Source organism: Maylandia zebra, linkage group LG13, assembly GCF_041146795.1.
Source record: "Maylandia zebra isolate NMK-2024a linkage group LG13, Mzebra_GT3a, whole genome shotgun sequence".
Lineage (NCBI taxonomy): Eukaryota > Metazoa > Chordata > Actinopteri > Cichliformes > Cichlidae > Maylandia > Maylandia zebra.
This window is the reverse complement of record NC_135179.1, coordinates 5899957-5925473: the sequence shown is the minus strand read 5'-3', so window position 1 is coordinate 5925473 and position 25517 is coordinate 5899957. Positions and strand designations below refer to the sequence as shown.

General features: G+C 39.2%; 1 protein-coding gene across 3 annotated transcripts in view; it reads left to right on the top strand.

The window, feature by feature from the left end:
* atrnl1a (attractin-like 1a) overlaps positions 1-25517 on the top strand; it is a 325816-nt gene that overhangs the window by 44658 nt on the left and 255641 nt on the right. For all 3 annotated transcript variants that reach the window (XM_004553538.6, XM_004553537.6, XM_076891448.1), the window contains exons 6-11: positions 1169-1377; positions 4432-4606; positions 4689-4776; positions 7124-7370; positions 12355-12538; positions 15521-15675. In XM_004553538.6, coding sequence (XP_004553595.2) covers positions 1169-1377; positions 4432-4606; positions 4689-4776; positions 7124-7370; positions 12355-12538; positions 15521-15675 — 1058 coding nt within the window. The remainder of the gene's footprint in view (positions 1-1168; positions 1378-4431; positions 4607-4688; positions 4777-7123; positions 7371-12354; positions 12539-15520; positions 15676-25517) is intronic.

Below are 25517 nucleotides of genomic sequence, written 5' to 3'. Positions count from 1 at the left end.
CTTTGCTGTAATTCACTCAGTAGCTCCTATTCCTGTCTCACCTTTTGTGTATCCCCCCCCAGTCCCTCTTGTGTCTTGGGTTTTATTTCCAGTCTGATTGTCTTGATTATGTTCAGCTGTGCCCCTTTCCCATTTCCCACCTGTCTCCACTTCCCCAATCAGCCCTTTTTGTCTTTTTGGATTGTGTGTTGTTTCTCCTGAGTTCCTTGTGTAAATTTCCTGTATTTCAATGCCAAGTTGTTTGGGGTTTTCTTTTTGTATGTATTTGGATTATTTATCTTTTGTTGTCTTCCCAACAAATCTGATGTTCATGTGATGTTTCAGTTTCACGCAGCAAGACTGAGTGAACATTCTTTGCTACATTTTATTTAATAGTAAGAAATAGTTGATGTACTTTGTGGTTATTTAAAAATGATACAAGATGTTTGTATACAAAAGCCTTGAGAGGGAAGTAAGAGAATAATATATCCTAGGGATGCATTTTTCTTTTCTGTTCATGTGTGGTCATCAGCTAGTGTTTGTTATGTTGAAGGAGAGGTAAGACGATTGAGTAGTAGTAGCACAAACGTTGTTGGCTGATAAACTTGGCAAAACTCAAGACTATTTTTTTTTTTTTTTTTTTTTTTAGCTGGAAGAAGCAAAACTGGATTAGCTTAAAATGAGAAATTCAAAGAACTGATCAAAAATGACAGCAAGACTCCTGATAAAAGAATTAAGAAGATTTGATTGTCTTGCCTCTTTAATGAGACGAGAACCTCAATTTTTACTGGGGTTGATAACGAGGAAATTGGAAGACTTTTAGATAGCAATGCTGGTGAAATATTCACTGAAGTTAGTGACAGTTTTGATGGTATTGGGCATATCTGCTGAACAGTCGTTCCAGCAGATATTGAACATGAATCCACTCTAAAGCAAATAATACACACATCTAATATGTAAAGGTAAAAAATAGCAACTTTGGCTATCAGTAAATTTTACTATAAGTATATAAGTAGATGACTGTAGTCACCTCAGTTAATATTTCATGAGGCATGCACAATATCTCAAGGCCATATACTCATCTAAAAATAATATCTGGCCCGTCACAGTCAAGTATTCTCTTTTGCTCATGGCTCTCCATAACCTTGAAGATGTTGTTTGACTTTCTGGCTAACTGTGTCTCCCGCAGGATAAACTCTTGTCCCAACAACTGTTCGGGCCACGGCAGATGCAGCACTGCGAACTCGGTCGCAGGACGTGTGTACTGTGAGTGCGAGGAGTACTGGAAGGGGGACGCATGCGACATCCCTTACTGCAGAGACAACTGTGGCAGCCCAGATCACGGCTACTGTGACCTGACCGGGGAGAAGCTGTGTGTCTGCAACGACAGCTGGCAAGGTAAGAAAACGGAAGGCTGAATTTTATTGGGGAATTTAAAACTTAGTTTAGTGATACATAGTAAATGAGGATTTTATTGGGGGAAACTTGGCTTCATGTGGTGCAGCCAGGATGGCAAAACAGGCACTTTGGCTTGGTGCTACTGTAATGGGCTTCCTGCAGTGAAGACAGGAGTGGAGTGCAGGCGAGATGATAACAGAGAGGAAAAGGATAGGGATAGTTTAAAGTGCTGTATCTGAACTTTCAGGACCTTATTTATTAATTCATGAAGTGTTCACAAACACAGTAACCACTGATCCAGTAAGTATTTTGTACACTGATGTCTACAACTGTAGTCTAAAATGGGGCAAAAATGACTCTGAGATATGACACCATGTTTTTAGAGATGCTTCTTATTGGATTCTAGTCATGCAAACACATTTAAAACGGTTAATTTAGTCCAGTTTCATGATGCTTTTTTTAGTCATTAAATGAACAAATGAGCGCAGTGTGAGTTTTTTGCTTATGCTTTCCTTTCGGTTTTGCAGTTTTCAATATTAATATGAAAAGCAATTGAAAGCACAATCCCAGTGTCCTCTTGGTTTATGCCTAACACAATGCTGCCTGAATCAGTATTCTTTAATATCATAAAATATTATACGGGATTCCCAGGGAAATGTTCCCTAGTGGCACAATATATATCTAGCTTCATTTTTTTATTTATTTTTATTTTTATATTGCAGTCATAAACAAATCCCTCTTGCGGCTTCAAAATCAACAACTTTATTTCAAATGACGTTTTCTGACTGAGAGTGATTTTAGACTAATTTCTTTTTATAAGAAAAGCGGCTTTTCTTGGTGCTGTTCGCAGAGGTTTCATCATTTGTAAAAGGCTTTTGCATGAAATGAAAGTAACTGTTAAGTCACATTCTTCAGCCAGTATTTACATCTTCTAAAGCACCGGTTACAGATTTACGTGTTTCGGTTCAGTTTTTGTAGTTAAAACATGGATAATCACGAAAATCTGACCAACTGCATGTTCATTCAAGATTCAGATCCAGTTTGATCCTAAATGTCTAACAAACATATTAAGAGAATACATAAGAAGAACAATTCAGCAGACAACAAAGTCTGTTGAAGTTGGATGGTGAAGTGCTGCCCCCTCCTGGAAGGATAATGATAGCACAAGGAGAAAGGAAAACCAACTTTTTCCCATAAAATGTTGTTAAAAACAATACAATAAAAATCTCCAAGAATGAAGATTAAAAATGGATGCATTTTAAAAGCAAAAAAAAAAAAAAAATAGGCAAATATCCCAAATTGTACAGTACAGTGATGAACAGCAGGCTAAGCAGTATTTACCCAGTGTTGTGTATGTCAGTTACATTTTAGTTTTTCAGAAACAAGACACCAAATTGATGAACTGATTATGTGTTATAACTAAACAGATTAATATGAGAGGTGCTACAGTAGGAACATATTGCTAAATGGCAATGATCGCATACTCTGTGACTTGTTAAATAAAGACCCAGTTTAAGTACAACAATAGGAAAAAATATTAAAATCATTTAATATTTAACACTTCAGTTTTAGGGATATGTATGTGAGTGTAAAATTCAGCAAATGTGCTGTCTATTTCAGTATTTGCTTTAAGTTTTTTAGACACAAAGACATAAGACTAATCCTAAAATCAAAGGTGTGTGTAGGTGTGTGTGTGTGTGTGTGTGTGTGTGTGTGTTGGTAGGAAAAAAATCCAACCTGCTCACAACAATGCTTGTTGATTTATTTATTTATTTACTTTTTGTGTAATGAAGTCATAATTTGCACAAAGAGATATCGGTTAACATATATATATATTTTTTTGGTGTTTTGACAGCCACAAAGGTATCATCTCTGAACCTAACTAAGTCACTTGAAAACAATTCAGATGGACTGTGCTATCCATCTATATGACAGCGAATGAGTCAGATTCTGAGCTTTGGGATTCAGCCTCTTATTTCCACAGATCACAAATTGTTCACACAAAAGCAACAGAGACACCAGTGAGGCAAAGGGATGTATGTGTATCTGTCTGGTAATGAGTGAGGTGGAGGCAGATACAGAGCCTCGGAGCAGGCATCAGAAACACAAACGGGCTTTTAATAAAGGTATTGGTCACCATGGAAACCACCAGTTGGCATCACCAAAAAAAAGTTTTTTGCATTAATGGAAAGAGCATTTTCTACAATTTGTCCTTCATTCCCCTCTTCCCTCTACCCCCCGCAGAAAGAAAAGTGCTGAATGCGTCTGTGATCGAGTGCTTTTCATTTATCTCGTTTTCTCACGTCTTGCTTTAATCACTCGCCTGCAATGTTAGAAAATCCTCATTTAATCTGTAAAGATGTGCTTTTATTCTCGACTGCCATCTGAATAAGCTCTGCTTTGTGGTCTGTCAGTTTTCTCACTTTGAGTTATAATATTTTAATGTGCTTTACAAACTAATAAGTAAAAAAAAGAATAAAATCATTTAAAATAAAGGGTTTTTTTTGCATTATATAAATGAGTAGAAGCAAAACTGTTCACTGAAGAAAACACGATCAGATCAATTAGTGAAACTAAAGAAGGCAAAACGGTGACGATGGGTAGAAGGGTTCAAGGAAGAGCAAGAAAAAGGTAAAGGTCTGAGGGAAAAGTATAAGCTTTAGAAAACAATGGACAGATGCAGTGAATAACGAAAATGTATATTTTAATAAAATGTATTGTAGAAGTGGTCTTGTTTTTCTTTTTTTAAAAGATATGAGGTTGCTCATCATCTGCTCATAAATGAGCTCGAGTTGTGTTTGGTGCCTATTCATAGAACAGCCACTAGGTGGCACCAAAGTAAAAATAAATAAATAAATAGACTGGCAACCTGTTAAGGGTGTTCATAGGCTACAGTTCCCCCATGACCCTGAACTGGATAAGCACAATAGGATTTATAGATTGATATTTTGAGAAAATTGAATTCATTTGCCCTTTACTACCTGTAAAATAAATACTGGAAACAATGTATGTACGAATTCCAAAAAGTGAAACATGTCCTTTTGCCTCCATCAGGTCCAGACTGCTCCCTTTCCGTTCCCTCCACTGAGGCTTTCTGGGTGCTGCCCAGCATTAAACCATCTGCTCAGTCTCTGGGTCGAGCGTCCCACCGGGCTCTGGTGCATTCTGGGTTGATGTGGGTGGTGGGAGGTTACTCCTTCAACTACTCCAACTACCAAATGGTCCTCAAGTAAGACACATCCATCTGACTTAGTCGACTGTGATTGTCTTTGAGCTTTTGCACTTTTCCTAATCTTTCCCTTTGTTTAAAGCTACAACCTAGAGACCAGCACGTGGGATGTGGTGCCTGTCAGCAGCGGCCCTCTCTACAGATACGGACACTCACTGGCTCTGCATCAGGTAATCCTGCTTAAGTTTTACATTTCACCAGTGCTAAAAACAAGAAACAGGTACTACTCCATACTACTCCACAGCAGTGAAAATGTGGACTACAATCAGAAGGTTTTAGCATTTATTCTGGATTCTTAGCTTCATATGCTGCCTTCCTCATGTGCTTACCAGACAGTGTTGAATCATTATATTTGACTATTGTTGGAATGGAGTGGTGCTGTCAATTAATAGACTTCCTCAGTACAGATGTTCAAATTAAAGAATTAACTGACTGCCTTGAATGCGTGCTTCTTTCTTCATTTTGATAAATATTAAATAAGTCTGCTTTGACATTGTATATATCATTTATGGGGGGGAAAAAGCCCAGACAACAAACTGATTAGAAGTGTACGTGTTGCAGTCCATGTCTAGAAACAGCTCTTGCTCTCTGAAGTTATATGGGGTCATTTCACAAGACTGAGGCGTTTCTAGGAGACTGGCCCATATTTCAGCTTACCTATAAAGAAATGAGAACATCAGAATCATTCATGTGTCTGGTATAGATCAATCACGCCAAAGCCAGGAGCATCAAATGATGTGTCGCTGTCCAAATACTGGGGCGCTTACTTTTTTTTTTTTTTAGCGTGGAAGGAATGGTTTAATGGTGGAAGACAGGAGGGAGAATGAAGACAAACATCTCGTCCTGCTGTGCTGAAGGTGAGATTTGATCCAGAGGAGGTCAGAGCGACTGACTGAAGCCTGCTGATGATTTGTAGCCTGCAGTAACTCCTGGCTTGTTTACTATACACACAGCTTTAACTTCAAACCCACCCTGTTACTGTGAAGGTGGATGAAAGGAATCACTTTGCTCCATCGGCAGAGTTTCTTTTGAAACGTCTTTGACTTGAGGACAAAGCAGACGTGCTTTTGTTTTTTTCATGAGACACTCATGTCTTCACCTCTCACCCTTTAGTTTCACACTGGTATTTTTGGTTACTCACTATTTTAGGTGATTATGTTTGGCAGATGGGAATCACACGATGGCTGATGGGTGCATGACAAGGTGTAAGGCTGCAAAAAAGAACAGCAAACAGTTTTTTTTTTTTTTCATTTACAGCTATTATGATTAATATATTCATATTTACAGTTACTGACTAAATATTTACTGTGCCAAAGGTGTTTGTCAGTATAAAATGCATTAATAGCTGTTCTTGAAAGGTTCACAGCAGCTAAGTGCTCCTGCAGCAGCACCTGCAAAGACAAGTGATTTTATTAGCTGATGCTAACAGACGCCATATTAGAACCACCTGCCTAATGTTATCAAGTTCCTCCTTATGCCACTAAGTAAACTCGGATCTTTAAAGGAGCTGTGGTGTTTTCTGTTTTATGGCACCAGAAGTGTACAGCAGGTTTTTGGGGTCCTTATTTGGGCTTGTAGTGATACTGTCAGGGTGTAACATGTACACTAATCAGGCATAACATTATGGGCACTGGCAGGTAAAGTTTATAACACTGATTACGTCTTCATCGTGGCACCTGTTAGTGAGTGGGAGCAGGAAGATTGGGCAAGCATAAGGATTTTAATGGTTTTGGAAAGGGCCAAAATGTCATGAAAGACGACTGGGTGGAAGCAACTCCAAAACTGCAGCTCTTGTGAGATTTTCTCGGTGTTCTGTATGAATCAAAAGTGGTCCAAGGAAAGAGCAGTGGTGAACCAGAGACTGGGTGATGGGCAGCCAAGACTGAAGGCTGGCCTGCGTTGTCTGATCCAACAGACGAGTCGAACGTGCTGGACGAACAAGTCCAATCCAAAGAGGTCCCACTTTGCAACTTCCACAATTTAAGGATCTGTTGCTAACATCTTGGCGCCAGATACCACAGGATACCTGCAGGGGTTTAGTGGAGTCCATGCCTTGATGGGTCAGGGCAGTTTTGGCAGCTAAAAGGGGGACCAACACAGTATTAGGCAATTGGTCACGATGTTATGGATGATCGAGGTGCACCCCTGAAGATCACGCAGCAAAAAGTTGAAGCAAGATGATCAGTTTTATTCAGGTCACTAGTTTACTGCAATCCCCACAAAGTGGTCAAAGATCAGTAATAATATTAAAAACATATTGATTGAATCAATGTCTGGATGTTTTGTCTTTGTTGAACACAGTGCTGTCTTTTGCTGCAGAAGACATTTCTCATTATCATGATGGGGGTGGTAAGAACTCTGAAGTCTTATTACTATCAGACAACCAGGGGGCCCATCAGAAGGTCTGCAGACTGCTCAAATGTGATTAGATATTAGAGCTCAGGCAAAACTTCATAACACTTCCACAAACATCACATCACTCTAATACGAAATCTGCCTCGTGTTTCCCTTGTGTAGGATGACATCTACATGTTTGGCGGGAAGTTGGAAGCAGGTCCTGCTAATGTGACAGATGAGATGTGGGTGTTCAACATCCCCAGGCGTACCTGGTCGTTACGGAAACCAGTCCCGCCACCTCCTTATGCCCTGGAGGGACACATGGCGCACGTGGTGGAGCTGGCCAATGGCGAGCCAGTGATGCTCATCATTTTCGGCTACTCACCAATCTACAGCTACATCAATAAAGTGCAAGAGTACAACATCAGTAAGTGTGCTTGCTGAACGATGTGCAAAAATATCATCGTCCTTTAGAGACTTTTCAGTTGGTTTTCACTGATGTAAGCTGGACACAAGAAACCATCAAAAACTGCTGATATTTTCTGTAGAACATTTCTTGAACTGGTTGGACCGTAATTAGGTGCTTTTAGGTGCAAGTAAAAGGAAAGCCATTTTTTTCCTTTTGCTTCCTTCTACCATTGGATGTTCATGTCAAATGTGGACAAAGTTTCAAGCAGTGACAAAAGCTTCTGACTGCTCTGAACTCTCATATAGTAATAGCTTATGTGAGGAGGGGATTCTGCACTTATGGAAGCCAGAGGAGGGGCACCCAACCGGTAGAAAGGCTTATGGTAAAAAAGACTGACTGACTGATGACTGAAGCTAAAGTGTCTTGTTCCAGAAAAAGTAAAGACATAGTAAAGAGACAGTATTTTTTAACTGCAAAGAAAATCTAGTGGACCTATGTTACTGCAAATCTATCAAGAAGTCTAATGTCATAAATTCAATAGTTGTCAGTAAGAATACTTCCACTTGTCCTTGAAGTGAGCAGTTTTAAAAGCACGAGGACTACAGGTTGTGTGAATTCTGTGAATTAAGAGAAGATGAGAACGTGTTGAATTTTCTTCTTTGTTGTTATAGTGATAAGTTAAAAAGACATTAAAGTCTAGGTTTAATTAAATGTCCTTTAACAATTCAGAAATGTTTGTGGCACACTGGTGATGACAGAATGAAATGGGTGCTTTAATAATTCTGGTGTTTATAGGTTAGCAGTCTTTGCTTAAAGGTTATGCTGCTACCCTGGCTTTGCTTTCTGGCTATGTAATGCTTTGTTGCAATCTATCTGGGCTGGGCGTGTTGTTTTATGCATGGCACAACAATAAAATCCAATAAATGAAGCCAGAATAAGAAGACAATGAGCAAAATACATCCATATTCATATTCTTGTGAATGGAGTGATTTGCAATTGGCATTTGTTTCCGGTTTGACACTGCTTTTGTACAATTTACAATAACATTGTACTGTACAGTATACATGCTGTTGTAGTACATAGTGGAGTATAATGTAATTACCACACAATAGTCAGATATGTGATAAACAGCCTTGTGTTTCATTTCAGTTTGTTTTGAACACAATCGTGGCCTAAAGACTAAAATGACTGGAGAAAAACATCAAGCCAGACTATCTAAAAACTGAGAAGTACAACATGCACAGGCCCTGAAATCTCTTAGTCTCAGCTTTGTGTCTGTGAGCCATACTTCCCCAAGCTTCTCTGGTTGAATTTAAAACACCGACTACATTAGAAGATTTTTCTTGAAGAATGCAGTTTTGCACAGTTGCAGGCTAAGTGCTGCTCCCTGATAGCAGAAAGGTTTTATGAGGAGTTTACTCTAACAGTCCATGTATGACTGATTACTGATTTTATTCTGTCTGTGATAGATGAATGTGAGCTTGCAAAGTTAACTGTGTGGACTAAAGCCACACCGTAACCCTGGTTGGCTGAGGCCCTGAGGAAATGGGTGGATGGTTCTAGTTTTTCAGGTTGAAAAAATCTTCTCCAAAGCAAGTTTACTGCTATAGTTTTGTCTGTGTAGCATCACTTTCACATGCTTTTAAAATAATGTTGATATTGCATTTATCATCAGTGTATATCTGACTCCGTGTCTTTATGGCTGTATAGAAGATGGCGGTATTGTAATGTTGTACACCAGCTGATGGCGCTAGAACCAAATGTTTAAATAATTCTGGAGAGGAAAACACACAAGCATACATATATTTACACACTTCCCGCAAGATGCACAGACTGAAAAGCAGAGGTGTATGCAGCCACACAATCTTTACACACACCAGTGCACAGAGCGTGGTCATTAAGAAGAGGTGGCACCTAGGCTGGATTGTCTGGGAGAAGACGGTGATTAATGAATCCGCTGCATCCCCTCACTCCTGTACCTCCTTGTCATCTTGATTTTTTTTCTCCCCCTCTCCCATCCCTCCCTCTGCACTCTTTCATTTGCTCCTCACATGCTTTCTTTCTTTTTTAAAATCTCCCTCTGTATTTTTCTTTTCACCTGCCAGCCTCAGCTTCTGACCCCCTCTGTCATCTCTTCCCCCTCTGTCCACATCACTGTGTGCTCCTCTGCCTCACCTTCTTCCTTCCTTATCTCCACTCAAACGTCTATCACTTTCATCTTCACCCACCTCCATCGATTCCCTCCTTCCTCTTTCTCTGACAGTGTCACAACGTAAGTCTGCACTGAGCATCATTAGGCTTCAGAAGGAGCAAGAAGGAGTCAGTGTAGTGTGGAAATGAACAGAGGGGGAGTCGAAGCGAAGTGTAAAATATGAGGTAAAAGGATTTAATGACCATTCGGAGAAGCGGGTTCACAGCAATTAGCTGTGAGAGATGTGATAAGAGTTGACCTTCTCCTTTCTTGTCGTCACTTCAGTGCTGCCTTTCCTCCTACCCCTGTTTCTCTTGTTCTTTTATGCTATTTTTTTCCACTCCAGGTGTGTGGTCGGCTGTCAGTTGCTCGCCGGCTTTCTTTTCTCCTGTCATTTTTCCTTTCTCAATTGAGTATAGTTCAGTGAAGCTTTTTTTTGGGCAAAATGCTGTCATTAGCAAAGAGAAATCAGATCGACAGGCTGCTAAATCATTTCAAGACTGATGTCAATATTAATATATATATGGGGCAGGAATAGCTCAGTAGGTAAAGTGGTCGCCCCATGATCGGAAGGTCGGCGGTTCGAATCCACTTAACGGCTACCCTGAGGTACCCCTGAGCAAGGTACCGTCCCTACACACTGCTCCCCGGGCGCCTGCTTAGTGGGCTGCCCACTGCTTCACTGAGTGAATGGGTCAAATGCAGAGAAAAACAAGTAATTTCCCCATGGGGATCAATAAAGTATCCATTATTATTATTATTATTATTATAAGACGAGAAACTCTGGTCTAAAAGATGAAACAAACTTTCCGCGTCCCTGCTAAAAATATACAACAAAAATACAGCAATTTTGTTCTTCTGGCTGCTACCATCAGGACCTTATCTCTAGCATCCACTCTGTCTCACCAACTCTTAGCATGTCTTTCACTACAATCATTAATTTTCTTTGTCTTCTTGACAACTCCATATTCAAAATCCTTTTTTCCAATATATTCACTATCCCTCCTCTGCACATCTGCCTTCGTGGCCTCTGGTCCTTGCAGCTTAACTGTTACACCTGTCTACCTCTCATACACATGCATTCTGTTTTTCTTCTACTTACCTTCATTCCTCTTCTCTCAAGTGCATGTCTTTACCTCTCTGGACTCTCCTGTGCCTGCTGCCCACAGATCACAATGTCATCTGCAAACATAGTCCACAGAGACGCCTGCCTGACCTCATCTGTCAATCTGTCCATCACCACTGCAAACAAGAAAGGGCTCAAAGCACTGATGTAATCCCACCCCCACTTGAACCCATCTTTCAGTCTAACTGCACACCTCACCACTGTCTCACTGTGCTCATACATGTCCTACACCACCCTCACGTACATCAATGCTTTCTCTAGATCCACAAAAACAATTCCTCTTCTATTCTTCCCCGTCAACACTTGCAAAACAAACAACGCATATAGTATGCAAAGTAACTGCAAAGTGCTCTCTTTAACTTTGCTCAGTTTCACTTAAGCAGCATCGATCTTTTCACAGGTAATTCTCATATATGGTTTTCTTCCATTTTTGATCCACTGCTGCATATTTTCAAGGGGGTTATATGCTATAAGAGGCCAGGCCAGGAAAAACTCCCTCATAGTTTGCTGTGTTGTACCCTCAGTTACTTTGACACAGTGGCATCTGCTGTGATGCTTACACCTCTGAAGTCTCACAAGTGTTAACTTTAGTTTGATACCACACAGTTTGTAATTGCGGAGAAATGGTCAGTTCACTTTGGGCATGTCCTTTTCAAGCAGAACCTCAGAAAAACTTGAAAGTTTAATCATTAAAAAAAAAAAGACTTGGGGTGCGTGGCCATCTGGTGTAACCTGATGGGATGAGGGAAAAGCAAAGACTAAAAAAAGAGCATAAACGACAGACAACAAACAATATAACAATAAACAGAGGGCATGTTGGTGAGCTGGTAACCGCTGACCTGAACCATTCAGCTCTGGAGCCAGAGATGCCTGCAGGAAGGTACAGAGCGGGCAAAGCATGATCTGTGACATGAAAAAGGCACAAAGTTAGTGACATGAAATATTGCATGGAGCATAAAAATGAGGCATTTTATTTTCGTTTTATTTTATTTTGCCTCCAAATATCTTAGAACTTTGAAATTAATTTAGCTTTGGTGTAATAACCATCCACAATACCAAATAGATCGGCTTTCTCTGAATTGTCTTTTATGGCTCTCGCTGTGATGTTACTATGAAGGAATGCAGTTATTATGATTTGTAATTTTAAAGTGTTTCCATTTTCCTTTTTGTACAAAGTTTGTGGAGTGTTCAGATTTGTGTTTCTTTTTTTGAAATCGTCATTCTCAGATTTTGAAAGAATCATGAGCAGTTTCAGTTCAAATGCACTCTCTCCTCCCTTTTCTGTCTCTATTTTTGATACTACGCTTGGTCTCAGAAAATTCTTCTTAGGCTTTGTTTACTTTCTTTTATTTATTGGGGTTTATCTGATGACGTAACCCCTGCCCATTTTTAAAATCATTTTTTTATGCACCTGGATTAATCTTGGCTCTTTGAAAGGCCGCTTTTAAACTGAAGAAACTCTAATTTTCTGTGGCCTTGCTCCCTGTTTGGCTCGCTCTCTCCTCTCTTTGCTTTATATCACCTCTGGAATAAAAACTGCTTTGCTTTTTGGCAAGCACAGTGAAAAGCCAAACTTGCCAAAGCATAAAAAAACATTTTAAGTGATCAACTTTGATCTTTCCACAGGGGTGCACTCCATTAATCAGCCCCTCTCTCTCCCCCCTCCCTGTTTGTTTGTGTCTCAGGGTCTAACTCGTGGCAGGTTGTGTCTTCCGGAGGTGCAGTGGTCCAGGGAGGTTACGGTCACAGCAGCGTGTATGATGAAGCCAGTGGCTGTGTGTTTGTCCACGGGGGATACAAGGCACTAAATAACAACAAATACGGCCTGGTGGACCACATGTACCGCTACCACGTCCACACAAGAACATGGTGAGAGCACATTAACAGTACTATGGATTTTTTTAAAATTGCAAACATTTCTTTTTAATGCTAAATGGATATGATTTCTTCAGCATCAAAAAAAAGAAAAAGAAATTTACTTTGATGTCCATAGTAAACATAACAGCTGTCTGAATCATGGTAACTCCAGTTTAGCTGTTTGTCGTGTTCAGGGCTATACAGAGGTTTGACCAATCCCATCATGCACGAGGTGAGTGGTTCTCTAATTGGGGTGCAGGGACTACATAGTGCCTGTGACTGAATTACATCAATAACACAAGTGAAATGAGTCCATTACTCTTTCCCTCATTATCTTTTGGCCATAGCACACCATGCACTCCATGCACTCTGTTATGAAATCACTCACTTCTGTGAGTTTGCAGCAAGGTTCCTGCTGCTACATGGCTTGGCTCAGCTTAATAGCTGGTGTGTGTTTAGAAATATGTGAAATATACCCAAGCTATCAAAAGTAGTGTTTATATTATGTTGGTGTCTTAAGAAAATGTCCTCACTGGCTGCAAAAAAGGTCAACCCTTAGTTTAGATCATAGGCAGGGTGCATCCTGGACAGGCTCACAGAACCAGCATAAATATTCAAACATGTTTTAAAGTTAATTGAAATCCAACAAATCACAGCTCAAACATCACTCCACTGTAATCGTGTTTTGATTCACATGCAATTTACCAAAAGTAGATGTTGGTCAGCTCGTGTCCCCGGCCTGTTCACGTACTGCAGTTTTAAAGCTGCAGGTGTTTCCATTAAAATGTTCTTCTTTACATTACAGATAATGATTTTGTTCTTTTTAACCCTGCTGCTTTTCCTGACTTTTCCTGATGTCATTAGTCACTCTGAGATGATTAAAACATTACTTCCACCCTGTTGCCTTTTAGACATTATTCATGCATTCTTGCAGCCTTTAGAGGACTTGCATGAAGGAGAGATTTTCATAACAGAAATTTATGCAAAATCATAATGTGCCAGAAACAAGAGTATCCCTTGAGGAACAGTTCTTCACAATGGGTGTATTTACCTTTGATATGGTCCTATTTACCTTTGTTAAACGTTGAGGCTGAAATCATTGAATTTAGCAACTTTGTTACACAGACCAAGATAAATTTGTGAATGCAACAGCGGTGTGTTTGCAAATAAGCCTGTTATTATAAAGATATTGTACTGTTTACATCACAGCTTAATATAGAAATGTTTCACCATATAATAAAAAAACATGTTTAATAAGAGTTCTTAATAATAGTAGTGAAAATATGATAATTTATTGTAGCCTCATGTCTTAGAGGATAAAAGAGAGTCTGCATAAAAGCTGACTTAATAACTAGTTAATGTGATAATATTAATAGTTCTGTGTAATCACTTTAAATATACACAAACTCTTTCTGAGGAAGGAAAATCACCAAGTTCCTGTCAGAAAGAGGAGACTGGAGTGAGAATGCCAGGATCTGCCAGGAGCTTTGACCTCAGATGAACTCTGACAGATGGATTGGTGAAAGTGGATGCTGGGCTCTATCGTGCTTTTAACATCTTTTAATATACATACGGACAGTGGACACACAAGTAGGCATACATTAACAAATGCTCACATGTGCATGCAATCTCTCTGTGCCTCTCACTTTCCAGCTGGAATGTGTTGTTGGAGTCGAGTGTCACTTGAGCTCTTGGACTGATGAAATTCCCAGACTGACACATCCCTGGGTGTTCCACTGATTTATACTTCTCCCTACCAATGTAAAGATCATCTGGCCTCTGTCAGTGTAAAGCTTCTGACAGGCATCCCACAGCATGACAATCTTTTCTACATGACATCTATATGTTAGTGGTTTCCAACTGATCTGTAGCCATTAAATTTGTCACATATACTGGTCAGTTTAACTCCTATTCCAAACTGTTGGACGACAGCACATTTTGCTTCTGTACAGCTCTACAGTAGCTTTTTCCCCATCTTTTCTCGTGTTTGCTCCCTGTAGATGGCTGCTCTACAGGTAACCCAGGATTTGCTCAAACCTGGAGAACTGCCTTCTCTTATTTTTCACCCTGGTCAATTGAATAACCTTGAAAAAACACTAAAGCTTGATGATTTTTGCATCCCTGGGAGTGTAGAAGCCTCTAAAAAATATCCTAAAGAGTTTGGTAGCTATTCCAACACCTAGTCTTTGGTTTGCTTGATTGTTGGCTTTTTCTATATTCATTATGCTTGATTTTACATTTTTATAACCTTGTAATGGTGTGAGATATTTACATTTATTGGCAATTTTACCTTAATTGGATTTGTTAAATTACACATGTATTTTTTGTTTGATAAAAATGTTTTTAATATAAAGATATTTCAAGCTCTTAGAAGTAGACGTTTGTTTTGTTTTGGGGTTTTTTTGTTTGTTTTTTGTCAATATTTTAGAATCAATAAATATGACTTCCATTCCAGGTCGCTGTTTCAATACCATATTTAAAGTATGTTCTGAGTAGTCGTTGCCTTTTCACAATAGAGATAACGACGCTGCTCGTACATATAAAAAGTCTGACATGAAGGGGTCTAGTTTCTGTATGAGAAGATTTAAATCAGTTGAAGGCAGGGCAGAAAATCAGCATTGCTGCAGTAAATTAGCCACAGATAGACACTGCAGTTGTTCTCTACTTTACAACCTTTGACCTCAGAGAGATTGGACACCACAGACTGAGACCCCCTACAATGTCGTGTGTGTGTGTGTGTGTGTGTGTGTGTGTGTGTGTGTGTGTGTGCGTGTGTGTGTGTGTGTCTCCTGTGAAAGAACAGTTGGTATGAAGGGCAGTCACCACAGGCCAGGTCACAACCTGAGACAGATGCCATCAGTTGCAGTACATGCATCTATGGACACACATGTCACGCAGACACACGCATAGCTGACAAATTGATGCTTTCCTGACGTGCTTCACATTGCTGATTAACCCAACTCTGTGTGGGTGTGTGTTTGTGTGTGCACGCAGGTTAATCCTCAAGGAGAGTGGTTTGGCACGGTACCTCCACTCGGCGGTGCTGCTGAGTGGCACAATGCTGGTTTTTGGGGGAAACACTCACAATGACACATCTCTGAGCAACGGAGCCAAGTGTTTCTCTGCAGACTTTCTGGCTTATGATATTGGTAAGAACAAGTCACATATAAACAGACACTTTCACATGGGTGGATGCTAGATTTTGAAGCAAATGTTGGTGTGAACACCAGTTTTCTTGTGCACAGCTATTAAAGGTCAGCCACTTGGCAGGTAGGTTGTTCCAGCTAAACACCTCTCCAGAGTTCTCATGTGGATTTAGTCATGCCAGGGTCTTTTGTATCTTCATGTAATCCAAAACTGACTTAATAATGTTAAGATAAGGCGTCTGTGGGTATATTTCACCGTCTCTTCTCACAGGCAGATAAGACAGTGAGATATAGTTTTTGCTGCACTCCTTGTTTTTGAGTTAATTTGTGATAAATTATATGCCTGCCTGATGGTATTAGTTATTATTGATTAATAACTGGAACATCTAAAGGTGCTTTCATTTATTTAATTCTTCCTCTAAGGCTGGAAAATAGGTCCTTTCATTGAGTGATCTGGATGGAATTCACAGAATGTCTTTTCAGATAGATTTCCTATTTTCTGTTAATTTGATATAATACTACTTGGAACCAAAACATTCAGTTTCTACAGTAAACTGTATATAATAGGTGGCTCTAGCGTCTGAGTCTCAAAAGTGAAGCTAATTCAGAAGTACCGTAAACAATAATTCCCCCCCCCCACTACCAGCAGGGGGCGACTCCTCTGGTTTCCAAAAAATTGACATGTTTATTTTGTAAATATGGTCCTGTTGTGAGTAAAGCAGAAAGTAGAATATGCTTTAATATAGAGCTCTGCCAAGCCACAAGTGTGCAGTGTGTCTGTTTTCAGAGCCGCTTTTTGTATGTTCAAAAAATTAAGATGATGACAGTCAAAATATTCAAGTCAGAGTTTAAAAACCAAGCTTCAAAATCACCACTGGGTAACAACATGGTGTTTTTATCTCTCTTTTAAAAAATTTATTTCACTTTTTGGGGTTTTCTCTTTGATTTTTTTTTTCTTTTGTCCTTCCACTTCCATCTGTTGCTGTTAAAAGGCCAGATTTGCCTCGTGCCTACTTTTCTACATATAAAATTGCCTGCTGCTTCTAACCATGACTTGTAGTTGACTAAAAGGGGATGCTTTAACCTCACATCTACACTCTGAGTGCTCCTGCTTGCAAGGAAAACATGTTTTTAAATGATGTTCTATATCTTATGTACGATAAGCCTTGGTTTGCTCTCAGTTCTGGTATTATTATAAGCATTCTACATATTTATATTCTGTATTCACAGGTGATATTATCTGCAGGGCAGTTCCATTCACTAGCCACTCATAAGCATAATATTCAACTCATCCTGACCATCAAGCTTTATGTAGTATTTATTTGTTCTTATTAGTCATTTAGAGTGCTTTCTTCTAAAAAGAAACACACATGCATATGGTATTTGGAAGCGATTTCCTGGTGTGAATCCAATTTGTGCAGCAACAGCATGTTGAAATGCCCTTAATAGTACATAGAGGAAGCTGCAACGTTACTGCGCTGTGACAGACCTAAAAACAAGCTAAAAATATTCTTGCAGCCAGAAGAGACAGTAAGAAAGAAACCAAGACTGTGTAAGGTTGCGAACACTGCAGTATAGGTATGGAGTATTGATGATTAAGGATCCCATTATAGGCTAACCAGTTATACCATCAACCAGATGGTATGGGAACATTAACAGCCCTTGACAGGGATAGAGAGAGACAATAATGAAAGGGGCTTCAGGTGAGGAAGATGTAGATTAGTTCTGCTCTTCACAGGAGGAAACAGTGTGCAGTAGACAGATTAACAGAAAGAAGGAGGAAACGATAAAGATGTGCGAATATTTATGCAAAAGGTGCTGAAAAAAATCGAGTGAAAGTGAAACATGAACAGGAAAAAGCAGCATGTTGGTGATGGTGGTTCTTTAACTGTATATTTATCTGCATGTAAGGTCAGCAATGCTTGCCAGTGTCTGTTAGTGGTGAAATAATTGTTTTACTGCAAAAAAAAGTCATTCAGAATAATCGTCTGCCAGTTTTTATACTGATCAGTGTTTCTTTGACTATGTGATCAGGGGTGTGAGTGAGACATTCATGGCATAGAGCCTCGGGTGTGGTGGTTAACCTTGTCAAATCTGATTTCTAATCACATGGCGCTAATAGTGAGAGGCAATGGAGACCCTTTGTTTATTTATTTAAGATACTTTTTAGGTTTTATTATATTCTCGAGGTGCAGAATATGTTAAAAATTTCCGCTTAGCCACAGTTCATCCAACAGATGTCAGTGCAGTATGTTGGGATGTTGCTGGAATTTAAAAGCTCGGAACAAAAGGAGCAGAGCCTTAAAACGTCTAAATGGAAATCATGTAGGGATTATACTTGGGAAAAATATATTGTAGAAAAAAGTTTTATATTTTTAAATATTGTTAGTTAGAATGTTTTTTTTTTTTGTTTTTGTTTTTTTTTAAATTTACGGTCTGCCAAGAATTGGGAAAACAATTTTATTGAAGCAGCAATTATAGATTGTTTAGGCATCGCTGGGTGAAATGAGCAAGTTTTCATATCAGGGAAAATGAAACATGCTAATGCTTACCTAGCTTTTTTTGTAAGGGTCAGGAGCTTGTTATCTCTGAAAGTTGGTGGCCACATCCACATCACAAATGTTAAATGTAATCAGATTAAATATTTTTTTGAGTGCATTCATAGAATTACATACACCCAGCACTAGACTTGACCAATTATTCATCTATTTCGCCATCTTTATGTAGGTGATGTTGATGCTCTCCTCTTGTTTTCAAAGTTGCTGATCAGGTTTATTATAGTCCTTTGAAACCTGTCAAGTGATGTCATGACCTGTTGTATTGTCACTTTAACTAAAACTTTAGTTTTATCCAGAAATCTCAATCACTGCTTCGACAGCAACTTCTCAAACTAAGATCCACTAAGAAGCTTTTTAGAGTAAGTAAGTAAAATTTATTTATATAGCACATTTCACAGATAAAAATCACAAAGTACTTCACAATAAGATCAGACATACAGGTTAAAATTAATTAAAAACCCATTTGTATAAAAATGTCTTCAGCTGCTTTTTAAAGGAGTCAGTAGAGTCTAGACAGCGTAAAGACAACGGCAGAGAGTTCCACAGCCTAGGTGCCAGTGCCTGAAAAGCCCGATCCCCACGTGTTTTAAACCCAGTACGTGGGACCACCAGTAGCCTCTGACCTGAAGACCTAAGTGCTCAGGATGAAGCATGAGGTTTCAACAGGTCAGAGATATACTGGGGAGCTTCACCGTGCAGAGCTCTAAACAACTAAAATTTTAAAATGAACCCTAAAATTTGCTGGAAACCAATGAAGAGAAGCCAAAACTGGAGTAATGTGTGACTTCTTGTTTGTACCAGTTAAGTCTTGCCGCTGCATTCTGTACAGACTGAAGGCAATCGAGAGCTTATTTGTTGAGATACGTAAAAAGACCGTTACAATAATCCAAACGAGAAGAGATAAAAGCATGAAGAATCATCTCAAGTTCTGCTTTTGACACCAGCAGTCTGAGTTTAGAAATGTTTCTTAAATGATAAAAACAGTTCCGGACAAGTTGTTTAGAGTGTTTCTCAAGAGTTGTTTAGAGTGTTTCTTAGAGTGCTTTCAGCCATGACAGAAGGTCTGCCTATAATGCTAATGTGCTCAGCTATTCCGTGTTTGAGTTGTAGTTGAAAGCTGCAAGTATTTTCTTTTAAATTTATAAAAATGGGCTTTAAAATGCTTTTTTGTACTTGGAAATATCAGCCCACTGTCCAAATCTGTCGTCCTTCCCACTCTCTCTTTCATATTTCTCGTCACTCCTGTAAATTACAGAACAACAGGAAAAAAGCGACTGCTGATATTAGAGTAGCAGGTGTGAGAAGGGTGATGAAATAAAGGAGAATAGTGCTAAAGAAGGAGAGAGGGACGAACACGGAGTGGAAGAGAAATAAAGAGTAAATGAAGTAGGGATTTAGGGAGGGGAATGGAAGCACTGCGGACTTGTGAAAGAGAATTACCTAAAGACATTAAAGGTGTGCCAGGGTGAAGATGATGATAAGCTTGTGAACAAAAGGCAAAATAAAAGGTGATAAACAATCAGGCATGGGTTTACAGAACGTCCCCATCTTAATGAAGGTGAAAGCCAAATGGTTTCAGATACTGTTTTCGCTCCATCAACGCTTGCAATAAATGTGTGAATTTACGTGTCCCTTAACTCTGTGCAAACACCCCTGTCTTCATAAATATCATAATTTATTCATTACTGCTTTTATCACCTGCAACATTTGTCCGTTTTCTAGCTTGAGTTTACCGGAGAGGCAGATAGAAGCTGCATTATAGTTTAGGTGGGAAAATGAAAAACCAAGAGGAAAGATGATGACATGAATGATCATCAGCTGGAGAAAATAATATGTTGCAGTCAAATATTTATTTGTTTTTTAAATATTACTCGTGTGTAACTTAACTGGGCCTTTGCACATTTTAATCTGGCCCACATGTTGCTTTAGGTTCGTATTCATTTTGCTTCACCAAGGTGTAGCTGTGGCCTGCACAGTGACACTAGGGCCGTGCACCTATCAGCCTAAACAGACGGGCGAACCTCCACAGCACCTGCAATCTAACTAAAGCTTCAGTTGCACAAGGCCGAGACTCCTCCACGAGAACTATGGATGAACACAGCAGTCTACTAGAGGGATGGAAGCTATTACAAGTGGTTTTAACCGGAGCCATGTATACCTATTGTTGACCATTTTCACCTGGACACTAGCAAGCAACTTTCAGCAATCATTCGTCAACCAGTCAAGACCAACCATAGCAATCAATGGTTAGGCTGTGCATAAAAATGTTTACTATAATATTTTGTTTATAATTACAGTTTTGTTAAAACTGCATATGTGTCCTTTGTACAAATGTGACATAAAAGGCATTTTGTACATCAAGCAGTTCTGATGGGGACCAAGAGTTTTTCCAGTGTTATCATTATATTATGCTTGGCTAACTGACTGCTTGAGTTTCCATAGGTAAAAGCTTAAGTATATGCTTGCTGGCTCACTAGACTTTGATCAAAATAGAAAGCAACCAACACTCCTCAGTGTTGTAACTAGAAAAGTGAGCTTTCAAGCTATGATTTTCTCCTAACCATAACCATGTTGTTTTTGCAAACGTTGTGCAAAAACTGAAACTCGAGGCATTTATTCCACCGTTGGAAGTCCCGCTGCCTCTTAAAGGGACTGTTGTTTGGTGTAAGTGAAAACGCGTTGCCCATTATTTCTGTCCACCGAAGTGGAACAACCACCATTAAATCAGGTAATAACTGAGTTCTGGGCTCTGCCCTGCAGATTGTCTACTTGTAATATCTATGGCAGTAATAATAGTTAACAACCATACAACAAGCTGCTAACATTCAAAACCAGTGGTTATGTTTATAACACAGACATGAAATATATGATAATTTCATAAACACTGAACAGTTGGTTTGGTTTGAAGTAAAAAAAAAAACCAAAAAACAAAACCGTAAACATCACTATCTGTGATAGGAACACTTTTTGGTTAAGAGTCAGCATTGGATAATTATTTTGGTTAAATGAATAATTAGGTTAAGGTAAAGAATGATTATGTTATTTGTTCTCCGAGGCAGTATAAACAGGTTTCCTGTGTCAAAAAACAACTACACTTCGACCCACACTTTATTGTTCACTAGCTCTTTCTTCTGTGTGTGACAGTAGGTTTTAGTTCAATGGCAGTTTTACGGTTTTGCCCTGAATACAAACACCGGCTGCTCTGGGATTTGCTTAAACAACCAGTGCTGTTTGTTTTCTTGGGAGAACAGTCTGAAGTATACACTGTGTTACAAAAATGTACGACTTGGGGGTCATGACATTCTGAGACAGCTGCAGGCTGTTTTCCAGTGTGGCTCTCTTCTTGCACATTATAGCGGGCTCCCCAGTGTTATGGACTGCATCTTCTGCAATGAAGCCCTTTCAAAGCAAGGATGTCAAGGTTTGGCTAAGAGAACTGGGAGAGCCAAAGTGACCGCTGAGTAAGGGTTCAAATGAGTTTATGGAAAGTTCAAATAATGAACTTTGAGTTGGGTGAGAGCAAGACTAGATTGTTTGTGAGGAATGAGGAGGCAAAAGGAAAACTTGAGCAAAGGTGAACCAGGTGTAGGAAGCCATAAGCCAGCAAGCACATTTAAGGAAACCAGGACCACACAGTGCTGGAGGTTTTAAATTCAGCAATCAGACTAACCACTCACGTAAGGTGGCTTATTAACTCGATAAGTCAGGCCAGGAAAGGGCCAAGAGAGCTGGCATCAGAGCAGCATAATTTACAAAGAAAATAAAACTATCATTTTACAGCAAAAATACAAAAAGGCTAAATATTACAGGTTAAAAGTGACACGGCTGCTGCACACAAAGCTAATGCTTGAGAAGAGTTTTGCATGTATAGTATTATTTAGCACAATGTCCTGGCTTCTAATCTGTTTGAAACCAGGACAGATGCTGTGTAAGTTAATAGAAATATCAATTTCACAGTTCTTTCATTAAGACAAAGAACAACCTCACATGAATACAATTCTGTATTCCATTATATTAATATATTGTTTAGATGTGCGTAGGACAATTTTAGCCTTATTCTTTCAACTGCAGCTCCTGCAGCAATAAGCAAAGTGAGTTCTGAACTGTCTGAAAGCATCTTTTAGCCAACAGGAAAAACCAACAAACAGTGAAGTGAACATTTTATAGATGCTCATCAGCAAAAGACAGAGTTCAAACCTGACTGTCTTTAGGATCCTCCAGGTGATGTAAGGAGATAAAACTGACTGTGTGTGTGTGTGTGTGTGTGTGTGTGTGTGTGTGTGTGTGTGTGTGTGTGTGTGGTCAATGACCAAAAATTAAAGGAAAGTTCAAATATAGCAAACAAAACATACACATTAATATATTGATATAAATATTTTAGTTCAACTTATGTATTTTTTAAATTTGTTTCTCGACATATATCTTATTCTTTCTAGTAGAAGTTTATCTGGTTTATGACCTTGATCTTAAATATCTTCTTAGTTTTACAGAATTACTCCATCCCTGTTGTAACCATGTTCCTTGCACAGTACATTATATTTTTTGACAAACTGGCAGTTGAAATTTGTTCTTCGTTTGTTTTTTGGGCATTTATTTTTTTTAAGTAAAAAAACCCCTAATGATTCCTTTCACTACAGAGTGTTGTGGTGCCAGGTTTCTCAAGGAATTGATTAATTAAATACCTGAAAGGAAATATCAGCGTCAGTTTCTTACAGTCCAGGATGAAGAATTCCAATTAGTGCTGAACAACCGACCAAAACGAAAAGATGTTCAGTTTACTATTGCCTTGGTTTAAGGAAACAAAATAGTTTATGTTTCAGTAGTTGCATTTTTGCTTAATGGGATAATTAGACAAGCTAAAAGCTGCACTAGCATCATATATCGGTGTGGAGTGTGTCGCATGGAATTCCTTTCTTTCCTCACTGTGGTGCAACAGACTCCTCTCACCCAGAGAGGGATTATGTGGAATTAAAGGCCTCCGCTGGGCCAGTGTGGTGACTGTTAACACACTCAGGGTTATGAGGAGCTTAAAAAAAAGAAGAGTTTAAATCTGAGCCAAGAAATGTCTCCTAGCTATAGTTTCCTCCTTCCTGTCTTCATTCTTTCTCTTGCTGCATTCACACTTTTCCTTTAATCCCTGCTAACTTTAGCTAAATCTGTGATTTTTGCCCTCAAGTTAAATTTGAAAATTTTGATTTTTACTTTGTTCTTTGTGATTCCTGTCTTTGGTTTTTAATCATTTACAGATAATGTTACCTTATTAGCTGTTTACTGCTCTATTGGCATCTGCATTTATAAGGGCTGATAAATTAAAATGTATAAAGTGGAGACCATCATCGTGAGTAACCATCATTTTCCGACCAGAAAGCACTTCAACTTAAATGTGTCTGGAAGTCCACAAACATAACCAGCTGATCCGAGCATTGTTGGGCAGAACTTAAGCAAGGAATACGCGACAAAACCCCTAAAACAAAACAAACAAGATTATCTTTAAATAGAATTAGCATATAGTCTTTACTAAGACAATATGCTATCTCTTTATTTTTCTTGCATGTTTGAAAAAAGAATCTATTCTATTTTTAACTCACCAGCTTTCATTGTGAGTATTGGTCTTAAAATCCTGTATCAGTGAATTTCTAAGTACAAGAACTTCACGATGAAGGCATTTATGAATCTCCTTATAAATGGAAAGAAGTCAGAAGAAAACGTCTTCTCCTTCTTGTTACGGTGCTGAAGTTACAGTATTCATATTGGCACAACGTGGTGTAGATACAGGAAAGGCCCCTATATCGTTTGTTTACATGTCTGTGGCTCCACCCAAACATGAGGTGATGAAAAACACTTTTAACTCCGACATTAATTCTGCATGTGCACAGACAGGGGAATTTAATAACAAAAAAGGAGAGAGCTGAGCTGCTTAAAGGCTTTTCTTCTTGTTCATGTCAAAGTTTATGCTGTTGAAGTTTCAGAGAGGGCAGCAATCCTCAGACCTAAATAGGACCTTTTATATAAAATTCTACCTCCCTCTTTTTATTGTTAGACTATTCCAGGGTGTCTTTGTGTGAGTCACAGTTCAAAATAATCCTGGTTTATCATTGTTGTTACTGCCCATGTTCCAATCACATAGAACTGAGAGTAAAAAATAAATTAATTAATTAAAAAAAAAACAGAAACGGAGCATTTAGAACCTCCTAAGTTTTGGGCTCACTGCCCTTATTTGTATGTATACTGCTTTCAGTGTTCAAAACAGGGCATGTTTAAACATCCTAACAGTATATCGACACAACAAGAAGCACAATATAGCTCTTATACCCTAAGATTGCTGAACCTCTATAAGCAGGCTATCAGGGGCACTCAAAAATCCTCAGACTAGCTACTTTTTTCTCCTCCAAAATGGCACTAAAGGAGGCCGTGCAGAGGTGCTTCCTGCAGTGGAACACAAGTTACTGAGAAACAGTTTTTCTTAAAGTGGCTTCAAGCAGCAGAACAAAAAACATCAGTTGGCTTTGACAATAACATCGTAACTAAAAGCACAGCAGATAATTTATTTGATTCTTGACTTTAAAGAAATACAAATTTGTTTCTGGAAAGTCTGAGAAATGTGTTAATTGCTGTCATTCTGAATAATGCGTCTCGACTGAGCACAATTTGGTCATTTATGGGGGAAACCTTTAGTGTTAAATAGGACATGCTGTGAAAAATACTATACGTGTTTAGAGTTACGACAGGGGGTTGCTTGGCTTCGTATCTACGCGTCTTCACAGAAAGTGTTGATCTGCACAAGTTCTTTTCTAAAGCTCTGCCCTCTGTCGCATCTCTTCAGGAGATAATTAATTAGTTCCACCTGTGAAGTCACTTCTCTCCATCCCTTGTTTTGTCTCCATTTGCTCCTCCGTTCCTCCCTGTCTCTGCGCTCGCTGCGAGCGGGGGCGTTTGGAGCACTAATTTGTTTTTGTTTTGCCGCGCTAACCTTGGAGGGGTGACATGACGTTATTAGCTTCTCCTGCTCTTCTGCTGCCACACATTAGATTCAGGTAGACATGGAAGGCACTTTTCATTTGAATTTAATTCTCCCCCTTCAGCTCTCCTTCCTCCCCACTCCCATCCTCCCACATCCTCCCTTCCCCTTAACCGTGCCACCCTCACACTTCTAATTAGATTTTGGGGGAAAATGAACTCTGATTAAAAACGCAGTCCTCTCCAACCTGACACACCATAGGCGCACGCCCACGCTCTGTGTGCAACACGCAAACACCTGACACATACACAGATCTCACTGAAAGGCCT